This window comes from Spodoptera frugiperda, chromosome 6 (assembly GCF_023101765.2).
Source record: "Spodoptera frugiperda isolate SF20-4 chromosome 6, AGI-APGP_CSIRO_Sfru_2.0, whole genome shotgun sequence".
Taxonomy (NCBI): Eukaryota; Metazoa; Arthropoda; class Insecta; order Lepidoptera; family Noctuidae; genus Spodoptera; species Spodoptera frugiperda.
In genome coordinates, this window is record NC_064217.1 from 8,363,565 (window position 1) to 8,388,932 (window position 25,368).

General features: G+C 34.6%; 1 protein-coding gene across 2 annotated transcripts; it reads right to left on the minus strand.

The window, feature by feature from the left end:
- Positions 1 to 5: 5 nt before the first annotated feature.
- On the minus strand, positions 6 to 12,853 carry LOC118267738 (protein regulator of cytokinesis 1). 2 transcript variants are annotated; one of them, XM_050694146.1, is made up of 15 exons: positions 12,641 to 12,853; positions 11,672 to 11,871; positions 11,213 to 11,333; positions 9,869 to 10,098; positions 9,103 to 9,251; positions 8,571 to 8,738; positions 6,544 to 6,716; positions 6,173 to 6,320; positions 5,732 to 5,860; positions 4,615 to 4,751; positions 4,050 to 4,157; positions 3,631 to 3,681; positions 2,076 to 2,205; positions 1,362 to 1,499; positions 6 to 1,238 (listed from the first exon to the last, which is right to left on the minus strand). In XM_050694146.1, exons 1-15 carry the CDS (start codon positions 12,673 to 12,675, stop codon positions 819 to 821), a joined length of 2,337 nt encoding a protein of 778 aa, XP_050550103.1. In that variant the 5' UTR covers positions 12,676 to 12,853; the 3' UTR covers positions 6 to 818. The 2 variants fall into 2 exon arrangements, with proteins under 2 accessions (XP_050550103.1, XP_035437788.1); XM_035581895.2 differs by lacking the exon at positions 3,631 to 3,681 and having other exon boundaries at positions 12,641 to 12,852.
- Between the last annotated feature and the right edge of the window lie 12,515 nt (positions 12,854 to 25,368).

The window sequence follows — 25,368 nt, forward strand, 5'->3', positions numbered from 1 at the left end:
GTTCATCGTTTTAAACTATGCAATATATTACAACCATAATTTACATTTTTAAAATTATTAATAATTATACATTAGTTAAATAAGCGACGCATATTAATTAGTAATAATTTTATATTAATGTTAGCATGAGAAATGGCCTTTTTGCGAACCCATCATGAAATACTGATCGAAATTAAGTACACTGTCTTGGTGTTAGAACCTCTTTCTGTCGACCTTTTAAAAAATTAAAGCTGCCAGCCATATTAACATGTTTCACGCAGTTCCTACATATGCAAAATACTTAATTATATCAATGTTCGATGTCCTGTTCATAAGAATTATCAAGAAATATTGTCTAACAAAATGTGCCAAGTGTTAGTAAAAGACTAAAACTACTCTAAAACAAAATTATTCCAATTGAAGACAAAACTAAAATAACTCTTGTAAGAACTGAAAGTAACTTATAAAACTATCATTTAAAATACTATCTATCAATCACATCTATAAACATAATCAACTCCTTAAAATTGAATGTGAATCAGCACATAATTATAAGAGATTCAAATATACAAGGATATAAAGAAAACACTATATTATCAATGTGAAAACAAGCATTCAATACGTCATAAAACTTGAGTCAAACCACGGACAACACACAATAATAAAAATTGCATTAAAAAATCTGGATAAATTTATAATTACAAGTGAACATCTCGGGTACTATTGTAAGGCACAATGCATACACCTTGATATAAATGCGAAAAATTAATAAAATATTAAAAAAAAAACAAACCAAACATTTACATCAAGATCTAAATAATGTACTCAGTCTAAGGTGCTTAGATAAGAGGCGGGAGATTTTTGGCTCGTACTAAATGCGAGTGGGACTTAGACCTGCTAACGTTGTTGGGGGTAGTTTTGACCGTTAAACTAGCGACCGTGTTCTGTCTTTGAAGGTTGACTTTGTTTGCGCTGAGGGGAGCCCGGGGAGTTGCGAAGCCATCGTTGTTAAGCTTGAGAGCGGACCTAGTTAACCTAGTCGGCGTATACAACAAATTACTCTTAGGAGTAGCTACGTTCACATGTTGAATGTTCTCCTTGCCTACTTTAGGCGTCAAAGGGGTTTTGACTCTGGGAGTCTTTTTTGGTGTGCCGTTTTTTTCGTCGATTGTATGGTAGACGATGGTTGGTAGGATAGGCTCGTTCGGTCTCTGGTTTGCCATGGAACTGCGGCTGATCTGTTTTTCGTTGATTCCGTCCTGTAACAAGAAAAGAGAAATTTAGAATCACTCAATAAAAATGTATGTGGTAGACTATTTTAAGTTTCAATCTTCAAGGATGTTTTGTCCAAAGAAATGGTAAGAAAGGTAAAGTGTTATTACCTTAAAGTCTGTATAAGTAGTCAGGAGTGTGGTTTCCATGAGAGGATCCTTGTTGGCGACCCTCTCCTCCTCCTGAGAGCCAGTCGAGCGCGTCGCATTGATCGAACGACGACTGGAGCTGTGACGCTTACCGTGCGACTGTATTGAAAGGAAACAATAATTATTAATAAATTTAAGACACGGCATTATGTACTTCCAGAATTATATAATTTTCTACTTTGATAAAATGATTAATTTGTCCAGATTTAATATATTTTAAGTGTAGAATTAGCTCAGCGAAGTTTACAAAAAGAACACATGTTTACTCTATCGGTGAGCCGTAAGCCTCATTAACTAAGATATGCATAACACCTATAATTAGTTATGCAAAGCAGCTAACACGCAAGTTTAAATTAAGTAGGTAATTAAATAACATAACATTACTTTTTTCATTTTACAATTTATTAAGATACTACAGACTAATAACTGTAGTCTTGATCATTGTTATATAACAATTATTAAGTCAAAGCTTAAGCTTTGTTAGGTGTTAACACCAGACTTCGGTTTATTACCGAATAATTTCAAAATCATCATTGAAGGATAGTGAGCTTGTCCTGCAGCTATATACGATATCCGCGCAAGTTGCTTGCGCGCCAATTATTCGGATGCGAAGACCTATCATAGGCCTCTCCAATAGGCCGCCGAAGACTAATTTCTATCTATGTTATTACTTACCGTGCGCTTATGTTTGAGAATGCTGCCGTTGACTTTAGGTGTCTTCCTCAGCTCCCCTCCGTAGTCCAGCTTCCTCTTAGCATCCTTGCCCTCCGCGACAGCCCTAGCCGCCAAACGACCGCTGATACGCCTGTCACAATACATTAAAATATTAATTTAAATCATATAAATATTATATTACTTGTTTGGGTGATTTCCCAGATATGTTTACAAAATGATGTTACTTTTCATAGTGTTTTATGTTTAGAGTCAAGGCAAGTACTGTAGTTAATATATAACACCGAAATACTAGAATTTTATTTATATTTCAACATGTAAAGATTGGAATCTCATATTCAATCGGGATTTGAAAATGTGTATGTCTCTATACATTGTTCCTAATTTCTACTTTCAGTGTATTCATTTTAGGAATCGATATGTAATCAATATTTTTTTTACAATGAGACTACTTTTCGTCGCTACAATACATAATGACGGCGAACGCAACTCAATCTACTCTCTACAATCTAAAACATAATTACTTATTCAAATACTCTAATTACTTCATGCTGAACAATGAAGCGTCGTAACTACAAAGAATATTGATCTACTGTTAATTAAATTGTTACATAAGAATGTATCTAGTGGTGCTGATAAACTTGAGCGCTTCACTTGTAATGAGCATTCTTGTGAATTTTACATAACAGAAACAATAATGAGAGCATTTTCGCAAGCATTCTATCAAGCCTTCTAGCGAGTATTGCAGCTAAAGATATCAAAGTCGCTAAAGAATATTCGCTAGAATACTCATGATACTGTTCCTATTAACTTTTAGCTCTGAGCTTGGCTCTGGTCTCAATGTTATGTTACAAGTGAATGCTCAGCTCTATCAGCACCTTAAAGCCAAGGATACACTAGGGGACAAATGTCCTACGACAAGTGTCGCCAGAGACGTTGAGCAAAGTATCGCTACATTGCCGGACTTTGGTCGACATATCTGGGCAACATCATCGTCGCTGTGGACATAAGCCGAACAATGTCGCCATATATGCCAGCCGAAATCGGCGGGCTTCGCTTGATAAATGTCGTAGGACATTTGTTCCCTAGTGTATCCTTGACTCAATACAATATTTCTCATTCCCTCTACTTATATAAAATCAACATATTCTCGTTCAATGGCTACTCATCATCAATCAAAGAAAACTTGCCTCAACAATTATGACGTAATGTTGTTTTCACATCAATAAATTCACAAGCGCGCACTGAAATTGTAAAGGAATGAAAAATATTATCTAAAACATGTGTAAGTGCGTGCCGTAACTATTCAGTGTTTTTTGTGATAAAAAAGTGAACAATGCCAATAACTTTTTTATGACGATAGTAATAATTAATGTTTACATTACTTTTTTTATATAATCTGCTACCTAGATTTTATTCAAGATTAAGCTCATTAGTGTAAAATAATTGTATCTAGCGTTATCCAATGAAATATCCTGGTGCAATTATGTTACGAAGTAATTTTCTTACAAATGAAGCAAACGATGGAATTACGAATACCAATGATTGAAATACTAACAAAGAGTCACCGGTGACCGACGTTAGCGGAGGACTTGCCTTCAACAGTTTTCTATTGGCAGTCAAAGACTTAATTAGCAACACATCTTATAAACAATAATTGGTAGATGATTTAAGTATTTCTATTTTAATATCCGTCTTGTACTCTAAAATGGCGTAGTTAGCTCCCACTACTAAACTGATTCGTTTTTGTAAGTATTGATTTATTTACAATACACTGTACATTTGTACATACATTGGTAAATATGCTATTTGTCAAATTAATATAATTTCATTAAGGGCCTGTTTCACAATGTCTGGATAGCCGTTATGTCCCAGATTGATGAGAATTAAGAACATAGTTAATTTGTATGAACTATCTTTATATGAAGGTGGTGAAACAGGCGCTTAATAAAATTACGTATTATAATACCACATTACCTCTTAACAGTAGTGATAGCAGATCTCTTGAGCGCCGAAAGGTTGTTGGTGAAGGTAGTCACCGCCTTGGTAGCACTGCCCGTGATCAACTGTCGCTTGGACGGCGGCCTACAAATTCAAACGACCTGCTTATAATCAATGCTACTATGCTTACTTCTAACACTAAATACAAAGCCAATCTAGTTACATATTTCAAAGATTGACGTGTAAAAGTATTATCTTATAACCAACTGGCCACAATAAATATCAGCATCAATTTTATTCATAGCAGAAATTTTAAGGTGATCACTACTAATTACAACTAATTGAGAGTTTATGAGAATATTAGCTTCTGCCATGCGGACTTTTATTATAGAAGTACCACTCAATTCAGATCATACCCTGTCTGTATACCAGATTTCATCAAAATCCTTTTCTTTCAGCATTGAGGGAGAAAAATCCAAACAAACTTTCACACTTATAATTTTATTGTGATTCTAGAAAGGTTCCTTTTGAATATGGAGTATCTAATTAAACACTAATTACCTGTACAAAACACCATCACCACAACCTAAAATCTCCATACCTGTTCCTTTCAGCAGTAGCAGCGAGTCCCGCGGCGGTCCTATTCCGTTTCCCGAGCGGCGATGTGGCCAACGACCGGAATAATGGCGTCGTCGGCGTCAGCGCCTGCTTGCGAGCTGACAGCTTGTTGTGACGCTCCTGTGGAAAGTCAGGCGTTAGTAAAAATGGACCTTTCGTACATTGATCTATGGTTGTTTTTTATTTGTCACGTTTGGTATGGTTATTTGCTTTTGAATAAAGTTATAGCATGGTTCATTGTCTTAAATCTGATACCTGTTTCGTATGTATATCTATGTCTATGCAATATCTTTGCCAGACAATACTGTTGGTCGAATTGGTACTATCACAATTGCCTGAACGTATACGATTTAGATTCTGGTATTGAGTGTGTAAATGGGTTTTGGATAATCGGTTTTAGGAAATTCTCAGTAGTAGCACAGAATCGAAAGTGGCCTTTATACATTTCTGCCCACCCCTCAGGGAATACAAGGCATGTCATGTCATGTAATCAAACCAAAATAAATGGCAAATACTTTTATTCAGTAAGGATTTACATCACAAATGTGCACTTTAGGGAATTACGGTTATGAGAACCAAAGCATATCAAACTTCGAAATTTGTATTTACTGTTTTTTCAATAGGGTTGAGTTTATTTCAATCCACTGAAATAAAATAGTAATTTCAATTCAAGATGGAACTAAGATATTAAAATACATGTCTATTCCTAGTTTTAAGTGGAGTTTCAAATATTGAAGTAGCTTAAATTAATGAGTATTAGTAGATTTCCATCTACAACTGGACATAGGCGTCTACATCACATGCCACTGAGATAAACCACGAATCTGGTGTCCTACACAACGTTTGCCTAGATGCAGTATCCACGCCAGAGGGCCTACTACATTTTTAGCACTTATAGAGATCGATACGTTGATGTTACAGCGTTTAGCCCTCTAATTGGTTCGTTCAGGCTAATCAGAGCGCCGAACGCGATAACGTACTAAGCCCTCAGAACACACCTACCGCCAAACTCATTGGTTCTCTAATAAAATGGGACTGACTTATTGTCATTGTCACTTCTGACTGCTAATGCTAGTTATAAAAAGTATAAGTATACTTACAGCCTTCCTCGTCTCCCATTCGTCTTCCATGAGCTGCAGAAGAGGCTTGCCATCGACAGTGAAGATGTTACCAGTCTTAGCTTCATAATCAGACACCAGTTCACGGATTTGTGCCTCAATCTTCGGTAACTGTAAAACCATAATTCATTCATTGAGATAATAGATAGTCATAGTCTATAAAGCTACAATTTTAGTGATGAATGATATTACTAAAATTGTAGCTTTAGTAGATTCTGTAACTTTTCTGTATCAACTTTGACTGTTGTATTGCCTTAAAACCGTTTAAAGGACCCAAAATAGGTTTGAACTAGTTTCAATCAACTCACATGTATAAACTCAATAACATAACCAGCACAAGGTGTACTAAAAACATATTTACTACAAAGGAAATAGAGTCCAAAACTATTTAAAACTAGTCTACAACTGTAGTCAATAACTTACATTACTGGCAATGGCCTTCCTCTCTTTCTCTTCGCGCAGCAGTTGCCCTCCTCGGTTGTGATAACGACCTGGCTCCGTAGCTCGAGCCTCGAGCTCCGTCATCTTCAGCCAAAGGTTCTTACGTGTGACCACCAGCTCAAAGATGTGCCTAGAAAAATTATGTGATATAAAGAGACTTGCTTTGATGGCTTGCTTGAGACTTTGACAAAACCGAGAAGTTTGGCTGAATATTTGACTGGCAACAAAAATCAGTTGAAGGCAAATTCTCCGTTAGCGCCGGTCACTTTAGCCCCCCATGGCGTTAATGTGTTAACACAAACCACCAAAGGCTGAGACAATACTATGTAAAAAAAAGGATATTAAGTACTTACTTGTGATCATTATAATACTTGGTGATCTTCTCCAGATAAAGCTCGTGTAAAGTCAACGTGTCTTCAGTGAAGATGTCTTGGTAGTAATGCACGAACTCCTCACGTTCGCGGCTCGAATACATCACACTGTCCCACATCAACTTTATCTTTGTGCGGACATTCGCCACGAACACCTGAGTAAAGAAAAATGGTGCTTAGAATAAGATGCGAGAGTTTACTATTGAGTGCATACATACGATACGCTTTTATTCAACAAGATATTTATGGGTCGTCTAGTGCCGCCTTCAAGAGAACATAAGTCCATCCAAGACCTAATTCATAGATTTATGTATGATTCCCTAGTGAATGGAAATTCCTGCATTGACTATGCATGAGGGACGGGAAGAAATAAAAAAACTATCTAGATTACTAGGGTGTATACTAAATGCTGCTGCCTAATTAAAATTATGATTATTGTCACCTGATAGCATACAGCAATAGGCGAATTACGGGTGACAAATTTCTGAAAATTTTAAGGCGTCATTATTATGAGTCCTCAAAATATTTCTAGATGTACGAAAAACTAAAAAATATAAAAAAGTTGTTTGCCTGATACTTATGCGACAATTATCCTAAGTAATTGTTTGCTTAATTGATAATTATTCTATGTATATGCTGAAATGAAATTGAATGAAATATCTAATTGAATATCCATATTGATACAATGAACTACTGGTTCAAAAAAGAACTAAATAAGTACCTACCTCATAATGATTTTATATAAGGAAACAATCTTGTATAATCTTATACAACCTTAATTAGGGCAATGTACACAATTTATCTATGTAACAATTAATACGACATCTAAACATCTAACGTCTGATCGATATCTATCATTACTAGTTCGCGTGAAAGTAAACCGATTTATTATTCACCGATGCAAAACGACTAGTTAGATTACGTTTTCGCATACCATATTGCAATATTAATTGCATTCCGATTAAAAAGCTAGTTTTAAATAAACGAGAGCAAACAAATTAAACTGTCTTATTTACGAAACTGAAATTCTGGGGACTTCCCTATCCTAAATACAACTGCCTATACTATTCTAACTAGACCATTAAAAAGCTGGTCGCATGAATGATTGGCGTGCTGGCGGACTATCGCTTTATACTTAGTACCAGGTTTTCTAAGAGCTTGATGTCACTATTAAAGTTTTTTTTTAATTATTACGAGTTTGTTTTATGTTTTCCGGCTCCAATGGACCAACTCATCAGTATCTTTCAATCGTTATTTCTATTATACGTAAAACGTACGTACGTGTAATGTCATAATTTCGATACACTCAGTAACAAAGATTTTTCTTATACACACTGCGAAATGGGGTGTTGCACACAGTATGCTTCACTTTTGTCTAATCATTCGGGAATTGACAGGCGTGATTTTATGATTTTTCTTATTGATACTGATACTAACTTTGTTAGACTCGCTAGAGCAATTTCGATAATATGCAAGTAAATGTATAGCAACTATATGAATTATGTATCACAATCATCATTTTAGTGTTGAAAGAAACAGGCTGTATTAGAGTTACAACAGTTCCTGTATGACAACTAGTTACTGGGTAACTCTGCAACAAACTATCAATATTTAGATAATATTCCACCCATAATGTAGGCTATCAGATCAGTGAAATGTACCAATCTTGAATTTAAAGTACTAGGTAATTTAGACATGAATTTATTTTCTTTAGGCTCGGTATTTCGATTAAAAAGCTGGTTAATTATCAACTTCAAGCTTCATGTAAATGATGTTTATGAAGATAATTTCATGATACAATAAAATAGTGTAAGCCTTTATGTCATCTTACACTCATAAAATCTATTATAAAAATCGTTGAAGTTTAAATAGAACACCCATTATACAATACAATATTTCTAATTTCAAATGGTGTCCAACAGTACTAAGAACTGCCTTCAAAATAGCAACAAAAACATGAATTAAAATTACCATTGACCTAAAAGTTGTGTGACTCTTGCTTTACGTACCTGAATCTTCTGCCGTTTGATTTGGTCGCAGCGTTTGATCTCATCTTTGATGGCGGCTTCAGTCTGCGGGTGGCAGCCAGGGTGTGCGTGCAAGAAGTTTTCTCGGTAAATCTGATCTTCATCGAGACATTCCCAGAGTTTTGTGAGACGCTCACGAAGCTCCAATACCTAAGAGAGACAATTTTTATTTACTAATTTGTTTGATTAATTATAATTTGTGACTAAAGTTAAAATGAAGACCAAATTACGACTGGCGTTAATCATATTTAAAATGTAACTATTACCAGTTCTGTTACATCTTATAAAACCAAAATAACCAGAGTGGCAACATGGCAACGTCACGCCTTTTATCCCCGACGGGGTAGGCAGAGGTGTACATTACAGCACGTAATGTCGCTATACAATGTATAACCAGAGTATCATACCGAATCCTTCACTCGAAAGTAATATTTGCTACTATTTTGAACAAGGGAGTCAAGTTTAATCGTTATTATTACCTAAAGAAGATACACATAATTTTTAAGTTACATACCCTGTTATTAGTCTGTTCATATTTCTCTTGCAAGTCTTGCTGAAGCTTGGCGAGCCGGTCCATGTTCAGGTCAGTCACTTTGAAGTCCACAGACAGAGATGATGTCACAATATGTTCAAACTTGTTCTGTGGTTTGATGCGGAGTTTGTCTGAAACAATCAACATTGTTTATTAATAGCCATTGGATTTAATGTCTCAAAAGTATTGTGTAGTATATTTTAAATGAATTGTTTTAAATATAAGATGTATAAAAAATATAGTTATTTAACTTTCATTTGCATAATACAGAAAGATGTTAATAGTATAATACTATCAGTTGAAATGGTAATGACCTACTAAATCTCGAGATAATAATTAATTAAATTATAATAATAACTAAGGTTAAAGGCTCTTTGCTAATTATTTAAAGTTCTAAAAAGTGCTATCTGCACAGTTAGTAAGTTTACTAAGCAGAAAACATAATAAAAATTATTGTTACAAATCATCAAAATAAAGAAAACTAATCAGATATAAAATTATCTGAAAAGAGTATTTAGGCTCTATAAAATATGTGAAGAAATAATCCACAGTGCATTAAACTACGAATCCAACACAACATACTAACGGTAAAATAGGGTGAATAGATTCCAGAATGGGCTGAATAGATGTTAGAATATTTTCCCAACATTATTCACTCCTCGTCAGTATCTCTCCTCGAATTCTATTTCACTTGTTTTACGTCCTACTTATATAAATACAAGTACAGTTTTATTCAAACTCAACTCACCCATAATATCCTTAATCTCTACTTGAATATTCAAGAAGATCTCTGCCCTCTTATCCCGTTCAGCTTGAAGCATTTCCAAATGTTCCTTCAGCTTGTCCAGCTCCTCCTCAGCGGGAAGTGGGACCTCCTGCAACTCCTGGATGGTGACTCCAAGCTTATCAGCCAAGTCCCGCTGCCATTCCAACAGCCTCTCCATCTTCATACGACGTTGTTCCACTTGTTCTCTATATCTGAAGGAATAAGGTGCATTTTTGTTTGAGTATTTGGATAATATTTACCTGGTTATTGTGTTAAGTGACTAATGTTTGCGCTAAAAGGTTACACATTTGTTGTCTTTAACAACAGTAAAAGTTATGAGTTTTATGTATGTGAGTTTGTTTTGTTATTGGCATTCAAAAAAGATGAAAGTGTTGCTTATTAAACTTTATCAATATGTTGTTTTTGTATAATAATATTATATTGTGTGTCTTGAAGTTGCACATATTTTGAGAGTACTTTTGAGAGTAAATAACTTAAAAAGTGTAATATAAACCAGTGTACCATTGAAGTTAATGAAAAAGATTTGTTTTTACTTAATAATTTGGAAACCATTCTTTTTCACAACAAACCTAATTAGGCAATAAATATAATGAATTATAGGAAGTTACAACCCAATAAATAGTTCTCATATAATTATGAAGAGATTGCAAAGATGACATTAGGTCATATCAAAAGAGATGCACTAACAAATAATCTTTCCCATGTCGGGTCATGTCACCAGACTTACAAAATCAGACTAAAAGCAATTATAAAATTGTCTAATACTTCAGTCATCAAGATAGGTAAACTATGAGAACTGTAAGTCATAATTATATGAGAAATAAAAATAATTAGCTGTGAACAAGGAAGATGAGAGCAGTGTTGAAAGGTTCAAAGTTTGCTAAGTTATGATGTGTTACCCATTGTTTTAATGCATGTTAACTGATTATCACATGTTTATAGTAGTTATAAAACTTTCATAGTAATTTTTAGTGTTACAGTAACTTAAAATTTTCAAACATTAAAATGTTTATGGGTAACTTATACATTGTTTAAGTATTATATTGTGTGTTAATGTTTGAAAGAATTGTTTATGTGTTAATTTTTAAACATTTAAAAGTTTATGGTAACTTACACATTGTTTAAGTAATACATTGTCTTAGTATTTTGTGTGTTTATGTTTTAAAGGATTTTACTATCAGTTGTTGTTGTATGGTTGTGCTGTGGAACACAATCTTACATTGTAGAATTGACCTATAATTAATGAAGCAAATGCATAATCAATGCATAACCCACACCATGAATAGATAATAAGTAACTACTTACCCTGCAATCTGTTCCTCCAGTTCCCTCTTGTATTCCACCAGCATCATGTCTTCCTTGAAGTCCAGGATGGTGATATCAACAGATAAACATCTGCTCAATTCTTCTGTCTCCTCTTTTAGTTCTGTTATATAAACAAAGTATTAATTAATTTTTATTTTGTCAAGATAAGAGCAAGTAATATGTGTGTGCTTTTAATAAATTTCAGTATCAAGCATAAACCTCTACATAACATTAAGTATTAGGTACTATAACAAAGGATAACATGCTTTAAAACCAATACAATAGGTACCAATATTCAACTATACTAAATAACACTATTATGCAAAATAGGACATTGTTACAATATTAAATAAAATGCTATAAAATCTTACACTCTCTTGTAGCCAAAATATAGTTCAAAATAAAATACATTGTCCTCCTAAAATCATCTCATTAGCATAACAAGTCTACAAAACTTACTGTCAACTTGTCCTTGCATAGTTTTGAGCTTCTGTCTGGTCTCGGAGATCACGTCTCTATGGAGTTCCTTCTCGATCTGCACCAGTTTTGTGATGTTGTTCACTTTGGTGTTGTCATCAACGCCGAGATGTGACCAGTTCAGCCAGAGCTCTTCCATCATTGAGCGGACATTCTGAGATATCTCCACGAGGACTTCATTGCTATAAAAGTAAAAAGTATACAGTATTAAGATAGTGTTTTTGTTAGATAGGTGGTTAACTAATACCATTTGTCTACAAATAAACCATTTGGAGTAAAAATATGAAGTATGGAGCAAATAAAAGTAATTGATATAGCAATGGTTTTATTTGATAGTTCTTTGATGAATGTTTGATTTGTGGGATATTTCTTTAAGAACTTCATTACTGTAATGTGAAGTATTTGTACCAACATGGAAAAGTTTGTAGACATTATTAATAACTGTATTGATTGATTGTTATAAAATAGGTATTTGTATTATTGCATTTATCATGTAACAGTTGTCACATGTTGTTTATCCGTTTTATTTTAATGAAATGTCTTTTATTATTGAGACAAAGGCCTATTCTATTATACAAGAGAGAATCAATACGCTTACATATTAAAATTCTTAGGAAAAACAACTATTTCAAAAGATTTGCTTGACAATATCCCAGCATGTAAATATGCAATAATAGGTTACGAAACATGAATAACAACGGTAGTGAGGAAGAAAATATTGTTGTTTCAATGTATTTATAGATGTTTGTATGCATAACCGTTTGAAATCAATCCGTAACGGAAGAGAACCCGGAAAGTTGACGCCTTGTGAATTGCGTGGTATTTTTAGTAAAATTCATAAATTTACCACCATTAATTTAAATCACACAGGTCGTTATCGAAAATATTGCCTTAAATACACTCATAAACGGCTATTCAAACACATTCGTGGTATAAAAACTCAAAACTTACAATAGCTTGTTGACATCTTCGGTTAACGTAATCATTTTGCCTTGAGTTCTCACTGTTTTTCTTTTAATTAAACACACATAAGTTCACAATAAATGTTTAAATTGTGTCCGTATTACAAATCACTAATAAAACTCAATAATTCTAAAATAACCACCAACATGAATCCGAAATCTAACGAGTCTTGAACGTTTGTTTTCAAAATTCAAGACGTTACAAATGAAAGTGTCTTCCACTGGGCTGTGATTGGTCGGATATTTTGTCGTTCGGAAACGTTTAGTTAGAACGTTGTGATATCTTTTATTTAATTTTGTAAGTTTATTGATTAATTATTATTTTATTAAAACAGTTTATTACTAATATTGAAATTAATCAAAATAATATGTTATTATCTAAAAATGTTGCACTAAGTTTAATGAAAACATGGAACAAAACTTTTTTGTTTCGTTATAATACTGTAGCGAGCGGGGTGGCGCCACTGTAGCGGTACTTACAATTTTATGTTATTTAACATTTTTACTTGGATTTAATAAATAAATTTCCTGAATATTAATTTTAGTTATTTCTCCGGGGTGTTTAATTAAGTTGGTTGTAAATAACACATATACAATACTGTTAAAATGTGCCTATTGAAGTAAATAATCGTTATTCCTTCATGTATGTGCTCCATTGTTATTGACGCAAGTATTCTAATTAACTACAATTGATTAGAATAGTAGGAAAGTTCCGTAGATTCTGATTCTGATCACTTTAATTACTAGAATTACCTACCTAAATGACTATGGTTTGTCTGTAGGACAGATAATATTACGTAAAATGTTACGTGGGTTAAGATAGACATCTAATAATTTATGGACAGAGATAGTTTAGCAAGGTAACAAGGAAAGGTACTATTATATCTAAAGGTTGGTATTGGTGCTCCTTTCTGGTATCTAGGTGCTTATAAAAAAATAGTTTATCAGAAAACATAGGTTATCTATGGTCAACCAAAACGGCCGAGCAAAGCAAAGAGTATAAATTGTAATAAGTATAAGAGCAAAGGCTGTTTGGATTTCCATGTCGGACATCATTTATTAGGTATAATGAGATTTTTTATTAACGCAAAGATGGTATTGGTCTCGTGGGCCTCGGGATTGATTCAGTCCAGCAAAGGCTTTTTTCCGAAAATTCGTTTAACTTTTTCGAAAATTCTTAGTAACAGCGAAAATAATTAGGTAATCAACCCTGGTGGCTCATCCCCTTTTACAAAAGATTCATAACATAGCTACTGGTAGTATTTTATTATAAATGTGTAAATCTCTGACTGCTCCTCCATAAAAGATAAGGAAGGTATGATGATAATTATCTAGGTATACTTGTTACGTTATGTTCACTGATTCGTATCTACTTACATTATTTTCCCGTGGTATTAAACCGTGCGATATTTACTTACAAACGAAGGTAGGCATTTAATGTTTTAACTGTAACACTTTTACTTTGCCCCAAAATGGTAATCATTTTATTACTTCCACGACTCTGTTGGCGTAGCTGTGGCTTTATGACTGTCTGCTGTGTAATTTGTCGCGCGATCGATTCCCACGCGGAACAATTTAAATCCACAAATTGACAATTGATACTCCTGGTCTGGGTGTGATGTGTTAGTAAAAATTTGTCCTATTTTTGCCGTAGTTGCGGATTCCCAAGCAGTTTACTGGATTACCGGGTCTCCGATTCGAAAAGCAGGAGTAGGGACGAGGTGGTTTTCAGCCAGTAGTAGTCTGACACTCCCTCTCGCCTCACCAAAGGCGGGAGAAGTCATTGGATGATTCTCGCCCCCCCCCCCCCTATAAAAAGCTGCCAAGTTTTACCTACATGGATAGGTAGACAAAATGTCTTTTAATTCTTCGAGGCTCTGTGGAATTCAAAACAAAAGGAATTAGAGAATACTAAGTCCCGATTTCATTACTAAGGTACTGAGGTATCATCTGAGGCTATATTTAGCTGACTTTAATCTGAGAATGGAGGCATAACGTTGTTATATTAATATCTAATCTAAAAACTGCATAATGAACAAATTTCTACTTTCAATTTAGCAATAAGCATGCCTAAATAGCTCTATTTACGTCTCATTCGCCAACATATCTACTAATCTATGCGTAAACCTAACAAGTTGCTAATGCATAGTTATCATCTGAAGTACCGCCATGCAACTTTGTCATTAAGTCATGTTGCAACCAATTGGAATGCATTCAGTAATCACTCTTACTGAACACCTTGGTCGATGGATTATCGTTGCTTTCTGATGTGAAGTACAGTGTAAAACTTTGAAAGGGTACCTTAGTAATAAAATTGTTAAAACACATCATAACCGCACGCATCAATCAAACACGCAGAGAAAATGGAACGTCAATTACTACGATTCTTACATCCTACCTCTTTCGCTTAATTAACAGTCAAAAGGATTACAATACTTACCTATTTTATTTAGATACGTAGGTAAGTATAAAAGGTAAGTATAGTAAGTCCCTTTTCTCTCGTCTAAGCATTATGTTAGTGTATTTCTATGGGAACTATTCAGTTGCAATTAATAAGCATCATCTCCAATTCCATAATACTAATTTTCTGCCTAATTACTTAAGTACCTACTAAAACACCTCTTGGTGTAGGATCACATGTCTTATTCATGTCAAATAGTCCTAAATAAACAGTTTAATATCTCCTCAGTCTCCTCTACAATGAGTGAATATACTTAGGTAGATACTTTATAGGAAATGAACTTGATGGCAAGCTAGGGTGCCAAGAAGTAGGTAGGTACCGAAGCATGGCGAGCTAACCTTAACCTATCGTATGTTGGAACTCTATGCGAGACACAACTTGTTTTCTATTGTGTCTTATACGTATACCCGCAGACCAGAGGTTAACTTTAAGACCTACCTACCTACGTTTTAACTTAGATCTTACCAGCTCATCGTAGTATAACAACAAGCACAGTTCTTGACAAAAATGTTGCTTGAATTATTGCGAGCATACTTATACGGATGTTGCTAAAACAGCAACTTCCTTTGATGACATCTTGGGAAGACTACATGGCGCCACTGCACATCGGCCTCTACAATGTTGCAAGAGGAAATATCTCCACGCACTGGAGGAATTACTACATTGTAACGTGTTAATTTGTTGTATCGTCACGCTATTTATACCCGAAGGGGTAGGCAGAGGTGTACATTACGTCACGTAATTCTGCTGTACAATGTTCACCCACTTTCACGGCGTGCCTATTGCCATAATATACTGAGAAATTTTCGAAAAACCGAAAAAAGGCCAGTAATATTTTGCTCAACCCGGGAACCTGCAGTCGCATATGCGACCACTCGATCAACGATGCAGTCAGATAGATATAATTGAGATAACTACGTTTACTTTAATGATTCAAATAACTACAATAGATTGGTACCTTTTTTACAAACAAGAAAAGTTTTCAAAAGACTTGCTTTTTGGGGAGAAAATACTATGGAGTCCAGGGCGACTAAAGGACTTTCTATTCAACTGTAACCAGGCAACAGTTTTCTCTGATTAACCTGATTTTTTAACTGGCATAAGCACATGACCGTGTGTCTTCATCTTGTTTATTAATGTAGGTGTTTATTCTGTTAACGTGCCTTAATAGTTATCACTATTAATATATATATATATACAAATAAACTGCGATTTCTAAGCTCAGCAACATTTCCAAGAATCCCTAATAGTCCCATAATCCAGCAGAAGACTTGCACCGGTCGTAGATGTTAATGATGACATTATTTTCTACTGTCCTTCACCTCAAAAAAGCCCCCGATTTTACCCAACAACAAATAAATGCGATCACTTTACATATCCACCTACTTATCTAAGAATTACTTATTCACCTCGCTTGATAATAAAACGTAACATACAAGAACACGACTCGGATACGGATGAACAATGAAAGTTACCTTTTTATGGGACCACGTAAGAAATGTATTGAGTTTACATAATTGTTTTACTTACGATAGATAGGCCCTATTGTCTCTTATTGAAAGGTTACGTTAATAGTTTTTATTTTGAGATTACAATTGTGATGACAAAGCGTTATAAATTATGCGTGTGATAAAATATAAACTTCTAAGTGATCGTACTTAATTGAAAATCAATGTTTAAGCTTTTTCTTTAAGGTTTCTCATTAATTGTTCTTTCATTCATTCATTCGTAAAGTCGTATTTAGGTATAGGTATAATGAAAGTCATTGATTTAATTTGTTTTTTATTGTAACAAAATCTTGTAGGTACTCGCATCTTTTGCCTTTTACAAATTACCGATGGCGAGGTTGAGAAAGTAAGTTTGTCCTTGCATTCGTATAAATGCATTGCTGGGCCATCACGTTGTATGTATCGGTTCCTTCTCGGTGAAACGTCGAACGTCTTATTCTTCAGACATGTATCTATCTGTAGTCACATAAAGTTCGTTAATTTTCTTTGGCAGAAGTTTTTATGAGCTGCTCAAAGAGAAACTAGGTACTTCTATCTATCCATCTTAACCTGCACCTATATACCTAATATGAGGGCGGCCAATGGAACTTTAATAAGTGCAATACTCAAATACTTTAACAAAAAATTTAGATACTAAATAATTTGTAAGAAAATTCTTTACTATGAACTTAACGTTTTATTTATTTACTCTAAATTAATTCCCATAACCACCAAACTTCTTCAAACCCCACATTAGTAAGTGGTTATGCTAATCCAAACCATCCAATATTATCTGACAAACTCACAAACCAACTCATAATCCGCTGCGCCACTTACAAACTACTTATCAATTAGCGGTTGCCAGCATTACAGCAACCGGGCTTAGATTATAGTTTACAGTCGTTACGTATTGTACTATGTGAATCGGGTTGCTCAATCATTACCTGTGACGAGATTTTGTTCGAACATAACTAGTGTAGGAAAGGTTGATTATGAGATGCGTGATCGACAGCTTTGACGGCTCGATGTGTAACATGTAGGTGTTATTTTTGACACGCTACTAAATACATAGTCATGGTATCTCTATACTTATACTAGCTGACCCGGGAAACGTTGTTTTGCCCTATGAATTATTTCTAGAAAATACATAGAAGCCGATTCTCAGACCTACTGGCGCATATAAAATTTGTTAAAAAACGGTAAAGCCCTTTCGGAGGAGTACGGTTACTAACATTGTAATATGGAATTTTTATCTGCATGCTTATCTAATATATAAAATTCTCGTGTCACAGTTTTCCTTGCCATACTCCTCCGACTTGATGAAATTTTTTGTGCTTATCTAGTATCTATGAGAATCGGCCAACATCTATTTTTTATCCCACTAAATGTTAGGAGTAGTACAACCCAATTTTTTTTAATTTTCCGCGGATGAAGTCGCGGGCAGAAGCTAGTACATCTTTATATATATAATTCTTCTGTAAGTGTGTATGTCACTGAACTTCTCTTAAACGAGTGGACCGATTTTGATGAATTTTTTTGTGTGTGTTCAAGGGGATCTGAGAATGGTTTAGATTCACAATTTTGTCCGCTGGACAATGTTTTTTTAATTAATTTTTAATTTATTAGTAGTTGTTGATTTTGGAATGTTTTACATTGGATCCGGCAGACGGCGCTACCATCGCAGTGCCAAATATAAATGACGTTAGATATTGTCATAACAATTGAATAATAATTTTCATCAAAATGGTCAAGAAGGTTTTAGCTTATTAAAAAAAGATTAAAATTTTCAAATTAAAGACGTGTAGACAGGACAACGTCTGTCGGGTCCGCTAGAACTTATATAAAAATCAATTGCTGTTCTTTAGTCTTGCTAAAATCCGAGAACGGTTAGACCGATTTAGCAAATTTTGGTCTTGAATCATTTGTAGAAAACCAGAAAAGGTGAAAAAAAATGTTTGAGGCGGTACGAAGTTTGCCGGGTCAGCTAGTCTTAAGTCTTAAGTAGAAATGCCTTGTTCAAACCAAAGCATTTTGTCGCACTCATTATTTAGAAAAAATCATCTTATACATACTTACATCTAATCAATTAGGTCGTGGTCTACTGATGATACGTCACGAATCACGGTCTACATTGAATATGTAACGCGCTCATAATGCGAGTTAGATTGCTCAGTAACTGTGCTGTGTAACTAACCACATACTTGTAGTGTAGAAACATATTATTATCTCATAGTCATATTGTATGTACCACCGTGGTATACCCTATGCGCCGTAACAAGGTGCGGCTGACAGATTCAGTAACGTTTCGTATCACTCTTGAAAGTTGCTGCGATTTAAAAATTATGCCTTAGTATTTTAACTGTATCACATTCGTATTATGTTAGATCATTCGGAAGTGTAGTTAATTAAATTAAATCCAACCGGAATGTTCTAGTCTTTAAATAAAATCTAATGAAATGAAAAATAAAGTAAAGAGTTATGCGTATAACGTAAAGCCATAGTCGTGTTTAGTGATGGGATGTACTGCTACGATGGATAGGCAGTCGATGTTTTTTTAGAATAAAAAACGTCGTTCAATTATCACTCTTAAAAAACCTTTAATTATGTGGGTAAATCTACTGTAGACGCGGCTCTCTCTGCCCGAACCACAGTGACTTTATCTGAGCACAAATATGTAGTAGACATTTCCGGCGCCTTTGATAATGCGTGGTGGTACTTAATCTGAAAGATCGTGGTTGCTTTAGTAACATATACAAACTAATATATACTTATATTCTTCACGGTTCTGTAAAACTGAAACCCTGAAACACCTCAGGGCTCGGTCATAAAATATTTATTTTGACAAGTATATACACGTAGTTACACTGCACAACTAAATAACACACACATTTAATAAAAAAATTAAAGATAATTAAATGTATGCTGCGAGTATCGATAGCGATAAAAAAAGATTTTTCTAATGTCCATCCCTAAAGAGAGACGTCAACGTCATACTGGCATCTGTCAGCCGCACCTTGTTACAGCGCATAAGGTATAGTAAATGAGATTTGAGTGATATGTTTGCAATTATTAGTCCTAAACAAAGTTATATCAAAAACTCCGAACCAAAATTCAAATGGCAAACCTAGATGTAAAATAACACTTTTAAACGTTAATATTTCAAATAGCTACATGAAGATGGTCATTTGATCTTGATTTGCTAATGAAAAAAAATCGAAAAATGCAAAATAAAACTTTAAAACCCACAAATAGGACACAAAACCGCTCGACTAACGAGGCAGAGTAAACAAAATATTTTCTAAGAAAATCATTAATAAATGGTGTTCTTCCGATGTTTCAAATCAATGAACAGAACTTATTGTTTTCCGATATTTACGTGATGTTCGTAATTAATGGCTCTATCGAACCACTGAACTGAAACTGTACGATTTATCGCCCTTTACTGAAATCGATAAGGCTTTCAATTAGCTGTAACAAGTTTTTTCTTCGTTTGCACATACACCAAACAAAACTGAGGAGTCTCTCTCTCTCTCTCTCTCTCTCTTTCTCTCTCTCTCTTTAGTTAGACGGCTGGTTAATTTGAGGGTGCTTTTCCACCAGAGATGTGTTATGCTACATTCCTGTGGACGGTTACGTTACGCGTATATACTTATACATTGTTTGGCTTCCAAAAATCATATTTATTGGTACCCATAGCTTAGGACTGGTGGAAACGGACTCTATAGCTGAGTCCATATGGAAAGATGCGTGTTGTGGATTTCTGTTATGGAAATAGCTAGGAATCTATCCATAACAAGTTCGGATGCACTCGAAGATGCGCATCTTCGTAACATATATGTATACATAGCACATCTCTGGTGGAAAAGCACCCTGACGCGCATATTGTCTTGATGGTATAAAAATGTACATATGTATGTTGTAATCAACAACTGTAATCAATAGTCTTACCTAACTCTTCTTATTTTAGTGTATTTTATGAATGAAATTTCTAATTAGTGTTTTATTGGAAAAACACATTTATGGTGATATGTGCAATATTTCAACTATATAAGGACAGACAAACACATAATTCAATAATTGAGAAATGGCATACATTGTTTCTTGATTCAGTAAGAATATTAATTAAAATTCTTAGCAACATTTACTCACAATTTATTTCTTTATTGCAAATATTTATTGTGAAAACGAGAGGCTTAATATTTCAGCAACCTTACTTATATGTAATTGAACATACGCATAGCTGTCGAAAGATTACAAATTTATTTTCGATCAACATAGTAAAGAAAGAGATAAGAAAAATATAATCCTGAAAACAAAATTACAGATATGGAATTACTATCAGTGCGACTACTCATAGTTTTAGGATAAAACTTAAATATTGTTAAGTTAATTTTAAATATAGTATGAAGATCACTCGTATGACTTAAATGACACTACAAGTAGGACGCGTCCACAAAAGCATATTACAACTACATAAATATTTCAACGAAAACTGAAAAGTAAAAAATGTTAATATTTGGCTTACCTACTGGGCCTACTTTTCTCATTTTTCTTATATCGTCAGCCAAGATGATAACAAATATGTGGTTTAAATTAAGTCATAAGAAGTTTCCCCATACGGTATAATGTGATAAGAAATAAGCAAATAATATTTAGTATTTGCTTAAACATATTATAATGACGTTACCTTACGCTCAGATTCTATCCAGCCTCCTAGTTCCGTAAAGGTTATCGAACCTACGATACGTCTATCTATCGCATACCCTATTACTTGGCTACTACACCAACCGTACCGTCAAATATATTACATAAGGCTTTATGTAATCCAAAATGAAATAATCAACATTAGTCCATTGCTCTATTATTAGAGCACATCGACCTTGATATGCCAATTATGTACAGTACATACATAGGCATGAGTATTTCAGTTAATTTTAAATCCATACAAAGGCAACAAATCTAATTTCTTAGTTATTTCAACCTAAACTCAATATTGTTAAAAATATTTTTATTCAGTTAGATACCTGTATGAGGTATTTTACCTATTTCTTTACATAATAATATAGATACATTTATTCATGATCACAATCAAGGCCATTTATTTCATTAAGCAGTTTTACAACACGCAATTATCAGTTCCTACCCAATTGAACCAAAATTTCGTGCTCATTTCACACAAAACAAAAGACATCAACGCGCGCAAAAATTTCACATCTGCTACATTTCGTTAAATCACATGCAAATGGGAGTAACAAATGCATTTAATTTAAATTAATGACTAATAAAACCTGTTGTATGTTCGTGTGATGCAAGATTCAAGACGTGTAGCATCTCTTAGTTCAAGATCAGCCATTCATCATCTCGGTCATCAATCTTTATAGGCATTACAGGATACTTTGAATAGCTATTCATCAAGTTTAGTTTTTGTTTAATAATTTATAACTTGAATTAACGTTTGATCTTGTTTTTGCACACTATATTCTATATACTAATACTTTCGTAAGATCAATAAGTGTGGTAATTCAATTAATAAAATTAATTGTGTTAGCTTTCAGTTTTGTTGTTTAGAAATGTAATTACAGTCGAGTTTATTAAGTTTTATTGTAGCTAATAATTTTATCTACAGTAATAAAAATAATAATGTTCTAATTACATCATCAGGCAGTTTCCGTTCACTGTTAAACATAGGCCTCTTCTATAGCTTGCCACTGAGCTCACATATTTATTTATTTATTTAATCTTCTTCACACAAATACAAGAGAATGATGGACTTAGTACCATAATCATACATCTACAGGTTTTACTGATTGCCTTTGATATCATCACACCATCTATCTAAAGGGCTTCCTACACTACATTTACCTAAATTACATAAATAAATATAACTCATAAAAAATCATACCTTCCAAAATCTTACATTTGCAACCGAAACACTTAAACCGTAAAACGTTACAGAAATATGTTCCGTTCGTAATTATTTAAATAGGAATAAAAAAAAATGAAAGTCACGCAATAAACGTTTGTATTTTGGGACACACGGAAACGGTCCGAATCACTTGAGGGCTTATTACACTTTTTATTTTACGTTCACGTTACGCATTCGGCGCTCTGATTGGCCTGCACCAATAAACCAACCAATAAGAGCACCCGCGCCGAACGCGGTAACGTTTCGATTCCCTCAAACATAACGTAAACTCCTACTAAGCCCCTGCTACGTCATAAGAACTTTAGGATTCCATTAAATTCTACGTAACTTAACAGATAAAGAGTAATCGTAATAATGTATTTTATTGTTGCCATTATTGAATTACAAAACAATGGTATATGGTATTGGAATTGAGTAATAAGAATGCGTAAGTAATAAGGCAGTTGATCTATATTTATTTATTTCAACAAGGAGACCCTCTTGGACCTGCCATTTTTAGTTTAGCCATAAATCCTATTATTCGGGAACTAAATTCCAAATTTAACGTATGGTATTTAGATGACGGAACTATAGGAGGTGACGTCAACACTGTTTTAAAAGATTTTACCATATTAAAAGAAAGACTAAATTCCATTGGCCTTGACCTAAATTTATCTAAATGTGAAATTTACATACCTAACTCTACTGACCGACAAACGATTTTATCAAAATTTCAGGAAATAGCTCCCAATATCAAAATTAAGGATAAAAATTCACTTCACCTCCTAGGTTCCCCAATATTCGATGAATGTTTTCCTTCATTCATCGAAGACAAAATAGAAAATTTCAATAATATTTCGGATAGACTACACAAAATCAACTCACATTCGGCTTTCACTCTGATTCGGTATTGTTGTTTTGGACCAAAATTTACTTATATTCTCCGCGCATCTCATATATGGAAAAATTCACATATTTTGGAAAATGTAGACAAAATTATCAGACACACATTATCATCCATACTTAATGTGGCTTTGGATGACCGTGCTTGGCAACAAGCTACCCTTCCCATTCGCATGGGTGGGCTCGGCGTCCGCAAAATTTCAAGTATTAGCTTACCAGCATTTCTCTCATCGGTCCACAGTACCTCTGAATTAGTCAGGAAAATTCTTTCTCCATCACTGGCTAGTTTTGAGGTGCCGTGTTTGACTGGTGCAGTGGAAGCTTGGAAAATGGCCTGTCCACTTACTGATTTACCTGTTCACCCTTCTTCTCAGAGACAATGGGACGTGCCGCTGTGCAGTATTATTTGTGAGTCATTAATCAACTCTTCTTCTAATGCTGCAGAGCGAGCTCGCTTATTGGCTGTGGGAGAGTGGGAATCAGGTTTGTGGCTTCAGGCGCTCCCGTCACCCTACATAGGAACTATGTTGGATGACATTACGTTCCGGCTAGCTGTGTGCTTACGGTTGGGTGCTCCCTGTGTCTCTCCGCATTGTTGTCACTGTGGAGAAAGAGTCGATGGCTCGGGACACCATGGTCTTTCATGTCGTAGAAGTGCAGGCCGCATAAGTCGTCATGCCAGCATCAACGACATTATTCGTCGTGCTCTCGCCTCAGCCGGCGTACCAGCCGTATTAGAACCTAATGGTTTGGTACGTGATGATGGCAAGAGACCAGATGGTATGTCGTTGCTGCCTTGGAAGATGGGTAGGCCTTTGGTGTGGGACGCTACGTGTGTAGACACCCTTGCGCCATCTCACCTTCTAAGTACTGCTGTATGCGCTGGTGCGGCTGCTTCCGCGGCAGAGGACCTCAAGCGGCGCAAATATTCTAACTTAGTTGGCAATTATTGTTTTGAGCCGTTTGGGGTCGAAACACTTGGGCCATGGGGTCCTGGTGCACATTCTCTATATAAAGAAATTGCACATAAGCTATTCGACTCTACGCGTGACCAGAAGGCTGGCTATTTCTTCGGTCAAAAGATAAGCATTGCCATACAACGTGGCAATGCGGCCAGTCTTCTGGGAACGTTCCCCAATGACAGCGATGCGGACGAGTACTTCGACGCCTAACCACACCTAACCACGCCTATTGCCTTTATTTTAGTTTTAAGTTAGTTTTTATTCCTTACTTTTTTGGTATTTTTAAGTTGTAAATAATGTGTTAGTTTAGATTAATAAATATTTAAGTTATTCAGTAGATGTCTTATACAATGATGATAAAGTATGTGTAATAAGGTGTATGCTAAAAATTCCACTGTCCACAATAGACTTTATGACATAGTAATAAGGAGCAGAAAGTGTTATTGTTATTTCAGCTATAAGACAATCTACGATGAATAATAGCCCTTGATAAGTTCCAGATCACTTGCAAACAAACTACACATTATAAGGAAGTTATAATCTATGAGTACACTTTGAGTCTCGAAATTTGAGATCATTAATATCATCCAATCGCAAAATCAAATAATTACTACTGGGTTTTATTTGGATTTTCGATTTTTTTTTTTAGTAGTAGCACGGAGTCTGCAATTGTACCCAGTATATGGCAATAGACTCACCCCCTATTACATAGGACTTATGACACAAATGGTGAAAAGTGTACATTAGCGGTATTACATGCCGTAATGTACACCTCTGCCTAGCCCTACGGGGATAACAGGCATGACGTTGCGTTATAATCAACACTTTGAATCTCAAAATATGAGATCATTAATATTAACCCTACACAATAAGAAAAATATTACTTCTAAAATTCATTACCACCATAATAAAACAAACTAAAAAAAAAAAAAACAACAAAAGATGCATTGTTTTCAATGCGTAACGTTTCGAAAGAGGTTTTGAAACGAAATCTGTATC

Bases quoted from the DNA above. Each gene is read 5' to 3' on its own strand.
- LOC118267738 (XM_050694146.1), bottom strand. From the start codon at position 12,675: ATGATTACGTTAACCGAAGATGTCAACAAGCTATT. The intron at 10,099-11,212 runs GTAAGTAGTTAC...TTATTCCTTCAG, and splicing joins CTGGAGGAACAGATTGCAGG to ATATAGAGAACAAGTGGAAC. The intron at 3,682-4,049 runs GTAATGTGGTAT...GACTGCCAATAG, and splicing joins GCTATCACTACTGTTAAGAG to AAAACTGTTGAAGGCAAGTC.